Source organism: Mizuhopecten yessoensis, unplaced genomic scaffold (assembly GCF_002113885.1).
Source record: "Mizuhopecten yessoensis strain PY_sf001 unplaced genomic scaffold, ASM211388v2 scaffold9331, whole genome shotgun sequence".
Lineage (NCBI taxonomy): Eukaryota > Metazoa > Mollusca > Bivalvia > Pectinida > Pectinidae > Mizuhopecten > Mizuhopecten yessoensis.
In genome coordinates this window covers 835,083-853,176 of record NW_018407994.1, presented here as the reverse complement: position 1 = coordinate 853,176, position 18,094 = coordinate 835,083, and the positions used below count along the sequence as shown (strand labels likewise).

General features: G+C 38.6%; 1 protein-coding gene across 2 annotated transcripts in view; it reads right to left on the bottom strand.

Annotated features, from left to right (window-relative positions):
• LOC110457829 (type I inositol 3,4-bisphosphate 4-phosphatase-like) overlaps positions 1 to 16,907 on the bottom strand; it is a 67,574-nt gene extending 50,667 nt beyond the window's left edge. For both annotated transcript variants that reach the window (XM_021509256.1, XM_021509257.1), the window contains exons 1-10: positions 16,840 to 16,907; positions 13,660 to 13,944; positions 13,204 to 13,268; positions 12,514 to 12,607; positions 11,950 to 12,159; positions 8,534 to 8,572; positions 5,275 to 5,393; positions 3,665 to 3,781; positions 723 to 802; positions 395 to 482 (exon numbers count right to left, since the gene is read on the bottom strand). In XM_021509256.1, coding sequence (XP_021364931.1) covers positions 395 to 482; positions 723 to 802; positions 3,665 to 3,781; positions 5,275 to 5,393; positions 8,534 to 8,572; positions 11,950 to 12,159; positions 12,514 to 12,607; positions 13,204 to 13,268; positions 13,660 to 13,777 — 930 coding nt within the window. In that variant the 5' untranslated portion in view covers positions 13,778 to 13,944; positions 16,840 to 16,907. The remainder of the gene's footprint in view (positions 1 to 394; positions 483 to 722; positions 803 to 3,664; positions 3,782 to 5,274; positions 5,394 to 8,533; positions 8,573 to 11,949; positions 12,160 to 12,513; positions 12,608 to 13,203; positions 13,269 to 13,659; positions 13,945 to 16,839) is intronic.
• Between the last annotated feature and the right edge of the window lie 1,187 nt (positions 16,908 to 18,094).

Genomic DNA, 18,094 nt, shown 5'->3' with positions numbered 1-18,094 from the left:
ATCAGGCCAAACCAAATAGTTTCCCTGTTTTCTGTTATTGTATATCAGGCCAAACCAAAGAGTTTCCCTGTTTTCTGTTATTGTATATTAGGCCAAACCAAAGTGTATCTCTGTTTTCTGCTCAACTTTCCTTTTTCACATTGCCTATATAGTAAAACTTGCTGCAGAGACCAACTGTCTATACAGACTTCTTGTCTATACCTACTGAAAGTGTGTAACAACTCCAAAATGGAGCTTTCTCTATTACAGCAACCTGTCTATAAAGACCTACCAATAGAGTCCATTGGCTAAAACCACAAAACCGAGTTTAAAACTTCCAAAATGGTATATCTTCTCTAGCAGTAACCTATTCAATGCTATTTATAGACAGATTCACATGACTATATATGCATACCCTATCGTGGGAATCCTGGATGGACAAACTGCCGTCATTGATCCAAGACATAACAGTCACGTAGCCATTCATTATAGGATCTGGACCTCTGGAAAACACATATAAATTAACTATTGACTTGACCTCTGGACTCCGGATCCAATACATGCAATGTCATTCCCAAATTGAATTTTTCAAGTAAAGAAAACCTGAAGATTTTTAAATTTAGTTTTTCTTGGTTTTGAAGAAAATTCTACTGTTTTTCCTTAAGCTTAGAAATATGAATTAACAGGTAAACACTCCTGTAATTTCAGACTCTCCTTATAATACAATACAACAAGGTACTTACTGTAGCTCCAGACGTAATCGCATGTCTGGCGCCATCAGCAGATCCTGGAGTGTGAAGATGGCCTGGCCGAGCTGTGACATCTGTAACAAACAACAAATCGTTCACTTATAATCAACAACAAATGTATCAACAACTTGTGGTACCATTCTTCAACTGACCATTATGTTCCATTTCCTTACTTTGTCTATCTTTCTTACCTTAATATCATATTGATATCTGTTGGTTATCCTCTACTGACCATTATGTAGATATCTTACTGCACTGGTCTCTACCCTCCTGGATATCACATTTCTTACTATGTTGAATTGGTTAATCTCTCCTGTACAAAACATTGATTTCCTACCATACAGCTGATTATCTCCTGGAAATTAGTTTGATTTCTTACACTGTGCCAGTCATCCTTACTTGGACATACATACCTTACCATGCTGGTCAATCTCTCCTACACATTACCTTACACTGTGACAGTACATCATCACTTAGGCCTTACATACCTTACCATGCTGATCAATCTCTCCTACACATTACCTTACACTGTAACAGTACATCATCACTAAGACCTTACATACCTTACCATGCTGATCAATCTCTCCTACACATTACCTTACACTGTGACAGTACATCATCCCTTAGGCCTTACATACCTTACCATGCTGACCAATCTCTCCTACACATTACCTTACATTGTGCCTGTTATCCTCACTTGGACATCACATACCTTACCATGCTGGTCAATCTCTCCTACACATTACCTTTCAATGTGACAGTCATCCTCACTTGGACCTACATACCTTACCCTGCTGGTCAATCTCTCCTACACATTACCTTTCACTGTGACAGTCATCCTCACTTGGACCTACATACCTTACCGTGCTGGTCAATCTCTCCTACACATTACCTTACACTGTGCCTGTTATCCTCACTTGAACATTACATACCTTACTGTGCTGGTCAATCTCTCCTACACATTACCTTACACTGTGACAGTCATCATCACTTAGACCTTACATACCTTACCATGTTGGTCAATCTCTCCTACACATTACCTTACACTGTGCCTGTTATCCTCACTTGGACCTACATACCTTACCATGCTGGTCAATCTCTCCTACACATTACCTTACACTGTGACAGGTCATCCTCACTTGGACCTACATACCTTACCGTGCTGGTCAATCTCTCCTACACATTACCTTACACTGTGACAGTCATTCTCACTTGGACCTACATACCTTACCGTGCTGGTCAATCTCTCCTACACATTACCTTACACTGTGACAGTCATTCTCACTTGGACCTACATACCTTACCGTGCTGGTCAATCTCTCCTACACATTACCTTACACTGTGCCTGTTATCCTCACTTGGACCTACATACCTTACCGTGCTGGTCAATCTCTCCTACACATTACCTTACACTGTGACAGGTCATCCTCACTTGGACCTTACATACCTTACCGTGCTGGTCAATCTCTCCTACACATTACCTTACACTGTGACAGTACATCATCACTTAGACCTTACATACCTTACCATGCTGATCAATCTCTCCTACACATTACCTTACACTGTAACAGTCATCCTCACTTGGACCTTACATACCACTATGCTGGTCAATCTCTCCTAAACATTACCTTACACTGTGACAGTCATCCTCACTTGGACCTACATACCTTACCGTGCTGGTCAATCTCTCCTACACATTACCTTACACTGTGACAGTCATTCTCACTTGGACCTACATACCTTACCGTGCTGGTCAATCTCTCCTACACATTACCTTACACTGTGCCTGTTATCCTCACTTGGACCTACATACCTTACCGTGCTGGTCAATCTCTCCTACACATTACCTTACACTGTGACAGGTCATCCTCACTTGGACCTTACATACCTTACCGTGCTGGTCAATCTCTCCTACACATTACCTTACACTGTGACAGTACATCATCACTTAGACCTTACATACCTTACCATGCTGATCAATCTCTCCTACACATTACCTTACACTGTAACAGTCATCCTCACTTGGACCTTACATACCACTATGCTGGTCAATCTCTCCTAAACATTACCTTACACTGTGACAGTCATCCTCACTTGGACCCTACATACCTTACCGTGCTGGTCAATCTCTCCTACACATTACCTTACACTGTGACAGGTCATCCTCACTTGGACCTTACATACCTTACCGTGCTGGTCAATCTCTCCTACACATTACCTTACACTGTGACAGTACATCATCACTTAGACCTTACATACCTTACCATGCTGATCAATCTCTCCTACACATTACCTTACACTGTAACAGTCATCCTCACTTGGACCTTACATACCACTATGCTGGTCAATCTCTCCTAAACATTACCTTACACTGTGACAGTCATCCTCACTTGGACCTTACATACCTTACCGTGCTGGTCAATCTCTCCTACACATTCCCTTACACTGTGACAGGTCATCCTCACTTGGACCTACATACCTTACCATGCTGGTCAATCTCTCCTACACATTACCTTACACTGTGCCTGTTATCCTCACTTGGACCTACATACCTTACCGTGCTGGTCAATCTCTCCTACACATTACCTTACACTGTGACAGTCATCCTCACTTGGACCTTACATAGTTGAATATCTTACCGTGCCAGTCATCCTCTCCTTGACATTAGTTGAGTATCTTACCGTGCCAGTCATCCTCTCCTTGACATTAGTTGAGTATCTTACTGTGCCAGTCATCATCCTCTCCTTGACATTAGTTGAATATCTTACCGTGCCAGTCATCCTCTCCTTGACATTAGTTGAATATCTTATCGTGCCAGTCAACCTCTCCTTGACATTAGTTGAATATCTTACCGTGCCAGACATCCTCTCCTTGACATTAGTTGAATATCTTATCGTGCCAGTCATCCTCTCCTTGACATTAGTTGAATATCTTACCGTGCCAGTCATCCTCTCCTTCACATGAAACACGGTCAGTTTTACTCTGGTACAGGTGTCCACACCATTCAGATTGCCAAAACCAATTGTCTTCAAAAACTGTGGACTTTTACTTTTCTGTCAAAAGTAAACAATTAATTATCATGAAAATGTTCCTTTGTAGTATGACTTCAAACACTAGTACAACACTGGGTACACTTGGTCAGGATGATACATGTAATTCAGACCAGATTTGGCTAAAAAGATTTTATTGGTACAATATACTATGAAATGATTAACCCTTTTCCCCTCTATTGGCATGGACCTTATCCCTCTAATCTCCTGCAGGCCTGCAACTTTCATATTAGAAGGTTGGTTACTCTTTGCAATGGTATGCTTCATGCCAAATAAGGTCAAAATCACTTTATCCATACTTAACTAGTAGTCTTTTTTAGGGCCCTCAGCCCCTAGTGGTACCACATTCTTCCCTTACACAATGTACAATAGTTCCTACCCTGGTCTGAGGAATGTATTATAGGAAAGGTTGCATTAAAATCAGATTAGTCTTTCTGAAGGAGTCAGCTTCAAAATGAAAACGTTGACAATATGCCATGGTATCAGAAATATTGAATATGACTTCACTGTTAATTAACTTCTCGATCAAAATCAATTTGGATATAGTTACCTGTAAGTGGCTGACACAGAAAATCAAGGAAATATCACTCATTGTAAAATCTAAGGTGAGATAATAACTTTTACCCCTGTCTATGAAGAGATCAGTGGGGAATGGGGATATTTCCTCTAGATCTATCCCTACCTAATGTGTGAAGAGATCAGTGGGGAATGGGGATACTTTCCTCTAGAGATATCCCTACCTAATGTGTGAAGAGATCAGTTGGGAATGGGGATACTTTCCTCTAGATCTATCCCTACCTAATGTGTGAAGAGATCAGTGGGGAATGGGGATACTTTCCTCTAGATCTATCCCTATCTAATGTGTGAAGAGATCAGTGGGGAATAGGGATACTTTCCTCTAGATCTATCCCTATCTGATGTGTGAAGAGATCAGTGGGGAATGGGGATACTTTCCTCTAGAAATATCCCTACCTAATGTGTGAAGAGATCAGTTGGGAATGGGGATACTTTCCTCTAGATCTATCCATACCTAAAGTGTAAAGAGATCAGTGGGGAATGGGGATACTTTCCTCTAGAAATATCCCTACCTAATGTGTGAAGAGATCAGTTGGGAATGGGGATACTTTCCTCTAGAAATATCCCTACCTAATGTGTGAAGAGATCAGTTGGGAATGGGGATACTTTCCTCTAGATCTATCCCTATCTAATGTGTGAAGAGATCAGTGGGGAATGGGAATACTTTCCTCTAGATCTATCCATACGTAAAGTGAAAAGAGATCAGTGGGGAATGGGGATACTTTCCTCTAGATCTATCCATACGTAAAGTGTAAAGAGATCAGTGGGGAATGGGGATACTTTCCTCTAAAGATCTATCCCTACTTAATGTGTGAAGAGATCAGTGGGGAATGGGGATACTTTCCTCTAGAGATATCCCTACCTAATGTGTGAAGCATCCAAGGGAGATAATTGAAGAGGGATCAGGGGGAGATAACTACCTCTACGACTTCTGTGTGATTATGTTGTATCCAGTTCTGTTGCGGAGGTATAATGGTATATAGCACAACCAGCGGGTTAGGGGCCTTTCCACTGCTGTCACACTGCAAGTCCTCACAACCTGTACACAGACAGTTTTACATACAGTCAGAATACAACCTGTACACAGACAGTTTTACATACAGACAGAATACAACCTGTACACAGACAGTTTTACATACAGACAGAATACAACCTGTACACAGACAGTTTTACATACAGACAGAATACAACCTGTACACAGACAGTTTTACATACAGACAGAATACAACCTGTACACAGACAGTTTTACATACAGACAGAATACAACCTGTACACAGACAGTTTTACATACAGACAGAATACAACCTGTACACAGACAGTTTTACATACAGACAGAATACAACCTGTACACAGACAGTTTTACATACAGTCAGAATACAACCTGTACACAGACAGTTTTACATACAGACAGAATACAACCTGTACACAGACAGTTTTACATACAGTCAGAATACAACCTGTACACAGACAGTTTTACATACAGTCAGAATACACCCTGTACACAGACAGTTTTACATACAGTCAGAATACACCCTGTACACAGACAGTTTTACATACAGTCAGAATACACCCTGTACACAGACAGTTTTACATACAGTCAGAATACAACCTGTACACAGACAGTTTTACATACACTCAGAATACAACCTGTACACAGACAGTTTTACATACAGTCAGAATACACCCTGTACGCAGACAGTTTTACACACAGTCAGAATACAACCTGTACGCAGACAGTTTTACATACAGTCAGAATACAACCTGTAAACAGACAGTTTTACATACAGTCAGAATCGTATATCTGATCAGGGGAAAACCCATTCAGTTTTACATACAGTCAGAATTGTATATCTGATCAGGGGTAAACCCACTTAGTTTTACATACAGTCAGAATTATATATCTGATCAGGGGTAAACCCACTCAGTTTTACATACAGTCAGAATTGTATATCTAATCAGGGGTAAACCCATTCAGTTTTACATACAGTCAGAATTATGTATCTGATCAGGGGTAAACCCATTCAGTTTTACATACAGTCAGAATTGTATATCTGATCAGGGGTAAACCCACTCAGTTTTACATACAGTCAGAATTGTATATCTAATCAGGGGTAAACCCACTCAGTTTTACATACAGTCAGAATTATATATCTGATCAGGGGTACAAAGAAGCAATTTAAAGTAAAAATTAACAGCCAGAGAGCAGAGATGCTGGACAATATCATAAGTTCGAGGTATTTCATTACATTTCCCTTTCTTATACAGAGTCAGTCCCGTACTTACTTATACAGAGTCAGTCCCATACTTACTTATACTGAGTCAGTCCCATACTTACTTATACAGAGTCAGTCCCGTACTTACTTATACAGAGTCAGTCCCATACTTACTTATACAGAGTCAGTCCCGTACTTACTTATACAGAGTCAGTCCCGTACTTACTTATACTGAGTCAGTCCCATACTTACTTATACAGAGTCAGTCCCGTACTTACTTATACAGAGTCAGTCCCATACTTACTTATACAGAGTCAGTCCCGTACTTACTTATACAGAGTCAGTCCCGTACTTACTTATACAGAGTCAGTCCCGTACTTACTTATACAGAGTCAGTCCCGTACTTACTTATACAGAGTCAGTCCCGTACTTACTTATACAGAGTCAGTCCCGTACTTACTTATACAGAGTCAGTCCCGTACTTACTTATACAGAGTCAGTCCCGTACTTACTTATACAGAGTCAGTCCCGTACTTACTTATACAGAGTCAGTCCCGTACTTACTTATACAGAGTCAGTCCCGTACTTACTTATACAGAGTCAGTCCCGTACTTACTTATACAGAGTCAGTCCCGTACTTACTTATACAGAGTCAGTCCCGTACTTACTTATACAGAGTCAGTCCCGTACTTACTTATACAGAGTCAGTCCCGTACTTACTTATACAGAGTCAGTCCCGTACTTACTTATACAGAGTCAGTCCCGTACTTACTTATACAGAGTCAGTCCCGTACTTACTTATACAGAGTCAGTCCCGTACTTACTTATACAGAGTCAGTCCCGTACTTACTTATACAGAGTCAGTCCCGTACTTACTTATACAGAGTCAGTCCCGTACTTACTTATACAGAGTCAGTCCCGTACTTACTTATACAGAGTCAGTCCCGTACTTACTTATACAGAGTCAGTCCCGTACTTACTTATACAGAGTCAGTCCCGTACTTACTTATACAGAGTCAGTCCCGTACTTACTTATACAGAGTCAGTCCCGTACTTACTTATACAGAGTCAGTCCCGTACTTACTTATACAGAGTCAGTCCCGTACTTACTTATACAGAGTCAGTCCCGTACTTACTTATACAGAGTCAGTCCCGTACTTACTTATACAGAGTCAGTCCCGTACTTACTTATACAGAGTCAGTCCCGTACTTACTTATACAGAGTCAGTCCCGTACTTACTTATACAGAGTCAGTCCCGTACTTACTTATACAGAGTCAGTCCCGTACTTACTTATACAGAGTCAGTCCCGTACTTACTTATACAGAGTCAGTCCCGTACTTACTTATACAGAGTCAGTCCCGTACTTACTTATACAGAGTCAGTCCCGTACTTACTTATACAGAGTCAGTCCCGTACTTACTTATACAGAGTCGGTCCCATACTTACTTATACAGAGTCAGTCCCATACTTATTTATACAGAGTCAGTCCCGTACTTACTTATACAGAGTCAGTCCCATACTTACTTAAACAGAGTCAGTCCCGTACTTACTTATACAGAGTCAGTCCCATATTTACTAATACAGTCAGTTCCGTACTTAGTTATACAGAGTCAGTCCCATACTTACTTAAACAGAGTCAGTCCTGTACTTACTTATACAGAGTTAGTCCCGTACTTACTTATACAGAGTCAGTCCCATACTTTCTTATACTAAGTCAGTCCCATGCTTACTTATACAGAGTCAGTCCCATACTTTCTTATACTAAGTCAGTCCAATAATTACTTATACAGAGTCAGTCCCATACTTACTTACACAGAGTCAGTCCCGTACTTACTTATACAGAGCCGGTCCCATACTTACTTATACAGAGCCGGTCCTGTACTTACTTATACAGAGTCAGTCCTATACTTACTTATACAGAGTCAGTCCCGTACTTACTTATATAGAGTCAGTCCCATACTTACCTATACAGAGTTCCATGGCCGGATCTTCATCTGTGTTACCTGTTGTTTAAAAAAAAAAGGAGAAATATATAACTTTTTTTTTTGTATTTACTATTTCTTTTTTTTTAAAAGAACATTTCAAGGCCTGTCTCCAGTAAAGTGATGAGACTATCTTTTAACCATAAAAGTTCACAATATTTTCCTTTTTCAATTCTTCAACTTTTTAACCAGTCTTCCAACAGTGATACACAAATAATAAGTGATAGTTCCAGGAATATAGTCAACGCTATTGCTCTTAATTAGTTTTGGTTGGTTCTGTTTATCCCTTGCTTGGGTACCACACAGTATTCAGGGCAATTGAGGAATAGGGGAAACTAAGTGTAGTAGCTAATCACAACAAGCTCGGGATAAGTTGAGTTTTATTTATAAGGAAACGTCTACCGGTTTGGCCCGAACAGTGGGCTTCTTCAGGATGAGGAAGGTCTTCAGGTCCGGAAGAAGCCCACTGTTCGGGCAAAACTGGTAGATGTTTCCTAATAAATAAAATTCAACTTATCCCAAGCTTTTTGTGATTGACTTATATACTAATAAATGATCCAATTAATAGATAGATGCCAGTTAATTCTCATTCTCTGATAGATCTATGAACATCTTACTGATTACAAATGTTCATTAGTAAGGTAGACTGATCAATCTAGTATATGATGTTGAAATTGATTTATGTCACTAACAGAAAAATACCACAAGGTGTATTTTTCCATCACAACCGGTGCTATACAAAATACAAGAGGCCCAGAGGGCCTGTATTGCTCACCTGGATATCTCAGCAATCATGGCAAAATATTCTCCAAATAAGATCCAAGGGAATGGGCCAGACCCCTAGGCCAATCCTTGTAGCATATATGAATTAGATTTTGCATGCCCAGCAATTTTATGTATGGTTATGGGGTCAAGATCTCAACTGTTTCCAAGCTGTGGCTCCAAAACTAGGTCCCTAGGGTTGTGGCAAGACCACAGGATCAATTATAATATCATGACTGCATTCTAAATTTGTATATATAGTTTTTGGGTGCGAATCTCAACCGTTTCAAAGTTATGACCCAGGGGTCAAGTCTCCAAGGGTCGGGCAGACCTTGGGGACATCCTGGAAGCATATGTGCATTCGTCTCTTTATACTCAACAATTACATATATGGTTATAGGGTGGGGATCACAACTGTTTGCAAGCTGTGACACGGAAACTAGGTCCCTAGGGGTTTGGCCAGACCCCAGGGTCTATAATATCAAGACTTTGTTCATCTCTTTATGCCCAGCATTTGTATATATAGTTTTTGGGTGGGGATCTCAACCATTTCAAAGTTATGACCCAGGGACTATATCTCCAAGGTTGGGGCCAGACTCCAGGGCCATCCTAGAAGCACATGTGCATTCTTCTCTTTATACTCAGCAATTGCATATATGGTTATTGGGTGGGGATCTCAACCATTTCCAAGTAATAAACTATTTTTGGCCCCACCCCTTTGCCCAGGGGTCAGCCCCACCATTTGTACAATTTTGAATCCCCTCTACCTAGGGATGCTTCCAGTCAAATATGGTTGATATCCATCTCTTAGTTCCAGAGAAGAAGTTGCTTAAAGCAATGTAGCCAAATAACCCTTTATGGCCCTGCCCCTCAGCCCCCTGGGGGGTACGGCCCATTTTTGAATCCCCACCACCAAGGGATGCTTCCAGTCAAATTTAGTTAAATTTCAATCAGTGGTTATGAAGGAGAAGTCGTTTTAAGAAATTGTTGACGCACAGACGATGGAAAGAGGACGGACAACAGATGGACGACAGACTCCACAGTATGGCATAAGCTCACCTTAGTCCTTCGGACCCGGTGAGCTAATAATACTACTAGCACACTAGCTGACACAATCTAATCACTCTTTTCTGCACAACCGGTACGATACAAAATGTAATATTAGCTTATACCACTAGCACACAATCCAATCACTCTCGTCTGCACATCCATCACCTTAGCAGCAGATCCAGAAATCTTGAAAGAAGGTGAGGGNGGGGGGGGGCATCATTTGGAATCGGAATTGATGTTTAAATGTATACACCTCATGTCATATTAAAGGTGTGAAACGGACTGCCTAAAGCTGATAAAAAGACCCCTGGAGGAGGGTCCATCCCAACCCCTCAGAAAACAAGTGCTCTCTACACCAATCCCTCGATCCATCCATGCATAGCTTGTAGGTCCATCACCCTAGCTGATAGTGACTTAACACAGTAAAACATGTCTATCACCCCTTTACCCTAGCTGATAGTGACTTAACATAGTAAAACATGTCTATCACACCATTACCCTAGCTGATAGTGACTTAACACAGTTAAACATGTCTATCACACCTTTACCCTAGCTGATAGTGACTTAACACAGTAAAACATGTCTATCACACCTTTACCCTAGCTGATAGTGACTTAACACAGTTAAACATGTCTATCACACCTTTACCATAGCTGGTAGTGACTTAACACAGTAAAACATGTCTAACACACCTTTACCCTAGCTGATAGTGAATTAACACAGTAAAACATGTCTATCACACCTTCACCCTAGCTGATAGTGACTTAACACAGTAAAACATGTCTATCACACCTTTACCCTAGCTGGTAGTGACTTAACACAGTAAAACATGTCTAACACACCTTTACCATAGCTGGTAGTGAATTAACACAGTAAAACATGTCTAACACACCTTCACCCTACCTGATAGTGAATTAACACAGTAAAACATGTCTAACACACCTTCACCCTAGCTGATAGTGAATTAACACAGTAAAACATGTCTATCACACCTTCACCCTAGCTGATAGTGACTTAACACAGTAAAACATGTCTATCACACCTTTACCCTAGCTGATAGTGAATTAACACAGTAAAACATGTCTAACACGCCTTCACCCTAGCTGATAGTGAATTAACACAGTAAAACATGTCTATCACACCTTGAGGATTAGTTTCTATCACTTGTTTATACAGTGAAATTTGGTGATAAAACGAGATCAAGTCTTTACAAAGACAGTACTTTACTATATATTCCACCTGTCTCACAGACTCACATTTAATTTAACACAATTTCATAAAACAGACATCATTTCATTACTCCTGTTCACTTACAGAGGAAAACCAAATGGAGTATTCTCATCTGACAAGTGGAATAGACAACAGATTAAAACATCTTATACTTGGAAATGAAACTTTTGCATGTCCTGTATATTTTACGATGGACATGTTTTACTATTTTACCAAGTAAATCTACCTGAATCCAACCTGCAACCTATCCCACACCATCTAATCTAAATATCATTACCCCTACACGCTGGATGTTGGTTAATTTTTGGCAACAGAATGTAACCCCAGTGGAGCCCCAGTGGGGTCAGAGGTCGCACCAGATTGTGTTTCGTATTCCATCCCCGTGTCTGTCGGAGGCGGCTGCGAGATGGGGTCCCGTCCAGTTCTGGCCTGGATCTGTTCACGAAGACTCTGTAGCTGCATCTTGAGACATTCATAACTGGCAATGTGTAGGCACTGTATCCACAAGTCTCGTTCGTCCTCTGTGTTGGTGGCAAACTTGTAAGTGTGTTCATCTCCCTCGTACACTATAAATATATGTAAAAGTCAAATAATATAATGTATACTAATATGTATATTTGTATTAATGTCAACCATTTCCATGTAATATAATGTTGGTTAATATTTAGCTAGCAAGCTTTCATTGCACTAACAATACAATGGTAAGGCAGAAATGCTTTCAATTCAAATATATTTAGTTAAATTAGCTTGAAATATTGTTTGAAATTATTAACCCCAAAAAGTCATTTTCTTTGCAGTTTACAAAAGGAAAACAATACTATTAAAGAAATTTTCCACTGCAAATATTTTTCACACATATCCTTCATTGTTATTAAGGGAAACGTGTTTCATCTTTAAATGTTTCTGTCAAAATGTATTACCAATAATAAATCCAAACAGGTCTCCTGTTTCAGCTCCAGTAGACAGTTCTATGGTACACCGCTCCAAGATCAGCACACCAAGTGGATCCCCCTTCTGTAGTTGATGATATAAAATGTTTAAATACAAGATATCGGTACCATTTCTTAATTAATAGTATTCCATAGAAAAGCATTCTTAATTCAATGATAAGTTATTCCCAATCTCCTTGCGTGAATATTTTATTTCCTTTTTACTATTTATGAATTAAAACATAAGTTGGGATTCTAAAACTTTGCTGGATTTTAATTTTATAACAAGTACTCTGATAACTGTGACACAGTACATAATTAAATAACCTTGATCACGGATACACAAAATGATGATAACTCCTAAATCAGAATTTACTTTCTGGTAATTGTATTGGTATTTGTATGATAACGAATGATATGTGTGCCTATAAATATGTTTCTTTTATGTCGTGTTATGTATATATTGTAACTGTATTGTTTATAAATGTAAAAACTTGAAAAATCAAAAATCAAAAAAGAAATTGAAAATGAAAAAGAAATATACAGCTAATAACTGAGCTTTGACTTATTTTTCACTTAAAAATGTATACATGTAACATAAAAATGGGGGCTGAACTCATTGGTTTACTTTGGAATGAATTGTTTCTTAAATCAACAGCATCAACATAGCAGTATACTTACAAGTTCTTTACTTTTGAAATAAAACAATAAATTTCCTCTCAAACGAAAGAAGCGTTCCTGATTCACTGAAAAAGTAGAAGTCAAAATTACGATTCTATCTTATCATATTACTGCTAGCTACATGCAATTAAATCAATGGGAATTATATTATTCTACTGACATATGTCAAATGTCATGTACCCGGTACTTATTATACTAGTCTACTAGTCAGGTTTACTACAGTGTGTCAAACCTACCATAAAACATAATGGGTCTTTCACATTTTGTTCAGTGCAACATTTTCTATTTTATTTGTTATACCACAATAAATTTATATAAACAGGACTGGTATTTTTTACAAACTCATAGATTACATTCAACCTTTTGAGAAACTTCATGTTGCACTTCAATTAAGACACACACCCCCCAAAAAAAAGAATAAAAAATTAAATAGCATGCAGTATATTATGAAGTTACCTTCTCCCTTTTTAAATAGCCCATCGTGTTTATCTTTCATCCACAGAACGCCTTCCTTTGAGAAGCGTGAGGATGGCTGATGGGCAAGGAAGGATAACTCTTTACTGTTGAACCTCATGATGGCTCAGCTGTCTAGACACAAACATTCCACACCCCTCAGTAGGCATACATGTAGCAACACGTGTTTCTGGTATTTTCTACTGTCCTTACATAGTAAAATCCACAGTGGGTCAAACCTATTAAATCACATCCAGCATGTCTTCTAAAAGATCACCAACAATAAACCTGAAACAAAAGAAATTATACAGTTAGATAGAAACCAGACAGCTGTAACCTAAATCAGGGAACATACAATAATTTCACACTAATTGAAGAAAAAGTTTATCCGCTTCATATACATGTATTTTTTTATAAGACGACAAGCATCTTGTTGGGTGGTGACATCTATACATGTATTTTTTATTAGACGCCAAGCATCTTGTTGGGCGGTGACATCTATACATGTATTTTTTATTAGACGACAAGAATCTTGTTGGGTGGTGACATCTATACATGTATTTTTTATTAGACAACAAGCATCTTGTTGGGTGAAAACATCTATACATGAATTTTTTATTAGACGACAAGCATCTTGTTGGGTTGTGACATCTATACATGTATTTTTTATTAGACGGCAAGCATCTTGTTGGGTGAAAACATCTATACATGAATTTTTTATTAGACGACAAGCATCTTGTTGGGTTGTGACATCTATACATGTATTTTTTATTAGACGACAAGCCTCTTGTTGGGTGAAAACATCTATACATGTATTTTTTATTAGACGACAAGCCTCTTGTTGGGTGAAAACATCTATACATGTATTTTTTTATTAGACGACAAGCATCTTGTTGTGTGGTGACATCTATACATGTATTTTTTATTAGACAACAAGCATCTTGTTGGGTGAAAACATCTATACATGTATTTTTTATTAGACGACAAGCCTCTTGTTGGGTGAAAACATCTATACATGTATTTTTTATTAGACGACAAGCCTCTTGTTGGGTGAAAACATCTATACATGTATTTTTTATTAGACGACAAGCAGCTTGTTGGGTGAAAACATCTTTACATGTATTTTTTATTAGACGACAAGCATCTTGGTGGGTGAAAACATCTTTACATGTATTTTTTATTAGACGACAAGCATCTTGTTGGGTGAAAACATTTATACATGTGTTTTTTATTAGACGCCAAGCATCTTGTTGGGTGAAAACATCTTTACTTGTATTTTTTATTAGACGACAAGCATCTTGTTGGGTGAAAACATTTATACATGTTTTTTTTATTAGACGACAAGCATCTTGTTGGGTGAAAACATTTATACATGGGTTTTTTATTAGACGACAAGCATCTTGTTGGGTGAAAACATTTATACATGTGTTTTTTATTAGACGCCAAGCATCTTGTTGGGTGAAAACATCTTTACTTGTATTTTTTATTAGACGACAAGCATCTTGTTGGGTGAAAACATTTATACATGTGTTTTTTATTAGACGACAAGCATCTTGTTGGGTGGTGACATCTATACATGCGTAGGTTACAATGTAGGACAAGCAAAATAATTGATTTTACCTTAAGTTTGTTACTCAAATGCATCCTCTGAAGTCCGAGAATAAATATTCTCTCAACTCAGACATTTTTTGTGTACATTGATGTGCAGGTATCAAGCTATTTTTAAAAATGACCACAGAAATGGCACATTTGGAAATAAAAAATGTTTGAAATATTTATTCATTTGTTATTATTGGCATCTATGGTGTTGATATGGGTGGTCAAATCCTTCTGTGATGCCTTCTTGATTATCTCAAGTATGCGGTCAACATATCGTTTCCATAAGGTATAGTATAGACTTGCATTCTATGGGGGCAGTGGCTATTGCTTCTTGCTCCAGATGTTTCATGAACAAATTGGCCTAAATGGGAGACACTTGACTACCTATAGCAGTACCCAAGCATTTTTGATAGATGTGGTTTTGGAAACTAAAATATGTTGTTGTCAGAACAAATTCCAGCAATCCACGATGTCCTGAATCTGGAGGTTTGTGTTCTTACGTCAGGCTCATAGACTCTCACACATCTTAGATGACCAAGTATTAACAAAGCATAGATGAACCGAGTCATTTCAGTACATACATAACAACTATTGTACATACACTTACAGCGAAGCCAAATTGACATCGATTTTGTGGACAACTCGTACACATTTTACACCTTTGTGTGAATATGCATCACTGGTCATTTGTCTGATGAAGGTGACACAGTCCATAATCCATACTAACCAACCACAAGAAAATGTTCAGAAAAAATATTTATGATGTTATCTACTTTTTTGAAACAATATGACAAACCATACAGTTCACCACAAAACACAGTCTAATTGACAGTCACAGTAGAATCATGCAAAGGTGAGTGAATCTATTTATGAAATTTACTCACTTGTATTTTTCTGACTGACATGGATTACAATACAATTGTAATCAATGAGTGTTGCTACATATAAATATCTCAGTCTGTAATTGCGATTGAGCTAATTAATGGATATCTTTAAAAGAAAAAAAGAAAAAAGAAATGGTATGATATATATATATATACATAGAATGAACATGTATGGACACTTCAACACAGAAATGTGTCTGAATGTTTATTTTCACTCTGACGTGAGAGGATGCAGCCTATCTTTAACAGATTGGCCACAACTGCGCATATGGGTAATAATCCTGCATTTGGGAAACAGTTACCCATTTGAGTAACAATTTTATTACTGAAATTTTGTGCCCAACATGTTTAAAACGAGTTGATGTTTTCAGCCGGTTTAACATTCAATGTGTCGTTTCAAGACCGACGACATTAACGATCGCCAGAGACAAATGTTTATTAACAAACAACAATCAGGAGTTTGAGTCTGTCATGCAGATAACGTGTGGGAGACCCGGACCACGGTATTGTAGAGTACTCATTATATTGGGGGAGGGACCCAAGGGAACCAGCATCGACCTTAGAAACATAAATACAGCATATAACATAATCACCGATGTTAATCATCTGAAAAATATGTAGATAATAACCTAAACTAAGAAGTCAACCATATCTCACTTATATAACTCATCCGCCCATTAACTATGCATGCATAACATACCTGAACCCGACGACTTTTATTTTCTGTCAGCTAACCGTTACTGTCAGCCACTTCCGGAAATGTCAAAGATATCTCAAGGGGGGCTACTCTATTCTACAAAATGTACTACCGGGAACTCCTAATTTTAAATGTGAAGTAAAATCGTTTGTATTTTCTTAATGTGCCAACACATTTATTTCACTTTGTCAGCCAGAACGACCAGGACATTTTATAAGGGTGTCACTTATTACATTTCTTTTTGCAGACTGAAATTGTACTGCATTTTTGTCATGTTAAAATAAAATGAGGCACTGTCACAAAGGTATGAAAGTACAAAACAAGAATGTTAAATTTAAACTACACTTTAAATGTACACAGTGTAGTCTGTTCAGTTCCGCTTATGTTAAAGTTCTTAATTTGACCAATATTTATCTAATAAGTTCTTGTTTATGTAGTAAGTATTTGAAGTTGAGATAACATATATCCAAATACACTATTCCAGATAAGCGCAGCTATCTCAGTGAAGTGAGTTATCATGTGTCCCCTTTGAATGAAAGGAAACATATTGTAATAGTTCTGGTTCTTCTGGTTCTGGTTCTTCTAATATGATCTAGCCATTAAAGATATCTTGATGAAACTTGCGGTATAACTGTGTAACACGAGAAAGAGAAAATGTAACGGCCAGACCTGGGTTCGAACCCGGGGCCCTCCTAACTCTAGACGGACGCTATGCCAATTGCCGACGATCGACCAAGTCCAGTTCCACTACATTCCTCCCTCCTTTATCTAAATCTTCGCCCCCGCAGACAAAACTATTTACAACCCAAGTTCGGATACCCCCTTGCTAGCGTACTCCCAATGCTTGAAACAATGGTTTGCAAGCTCGCCAGTTTGGTAACAGGAGAAAGAGAACATGTAACGGCCACCCGGGGTTCGAGCCCGTGATCCCTCTAACTCAAGACGGACGCTCAAACTAATTGAGTTACCTGGTCGCCGACGATCGACCGAGTCCAGTTCCGCTACAACTGCATCACTTACAGATGATGCGCAAGTTAGTGTCATTAGATCACTGTGGCCTTTTCTTCAATGTCAAAACCAATCTGATTGTTTCAAACATTTAAAAGTGTACACGCCAACGTGATGCCAACAGTTCCTTACAGTGTCTAATTTTGCTTCAACTTCGTATGCAAAAATATGATGGCATTGTAAACTTTATCCAAGAATCATTCGCGACTATGGGGTCAGTTTTGAGGACTTCTGTTGAGGCGGGTCAGTT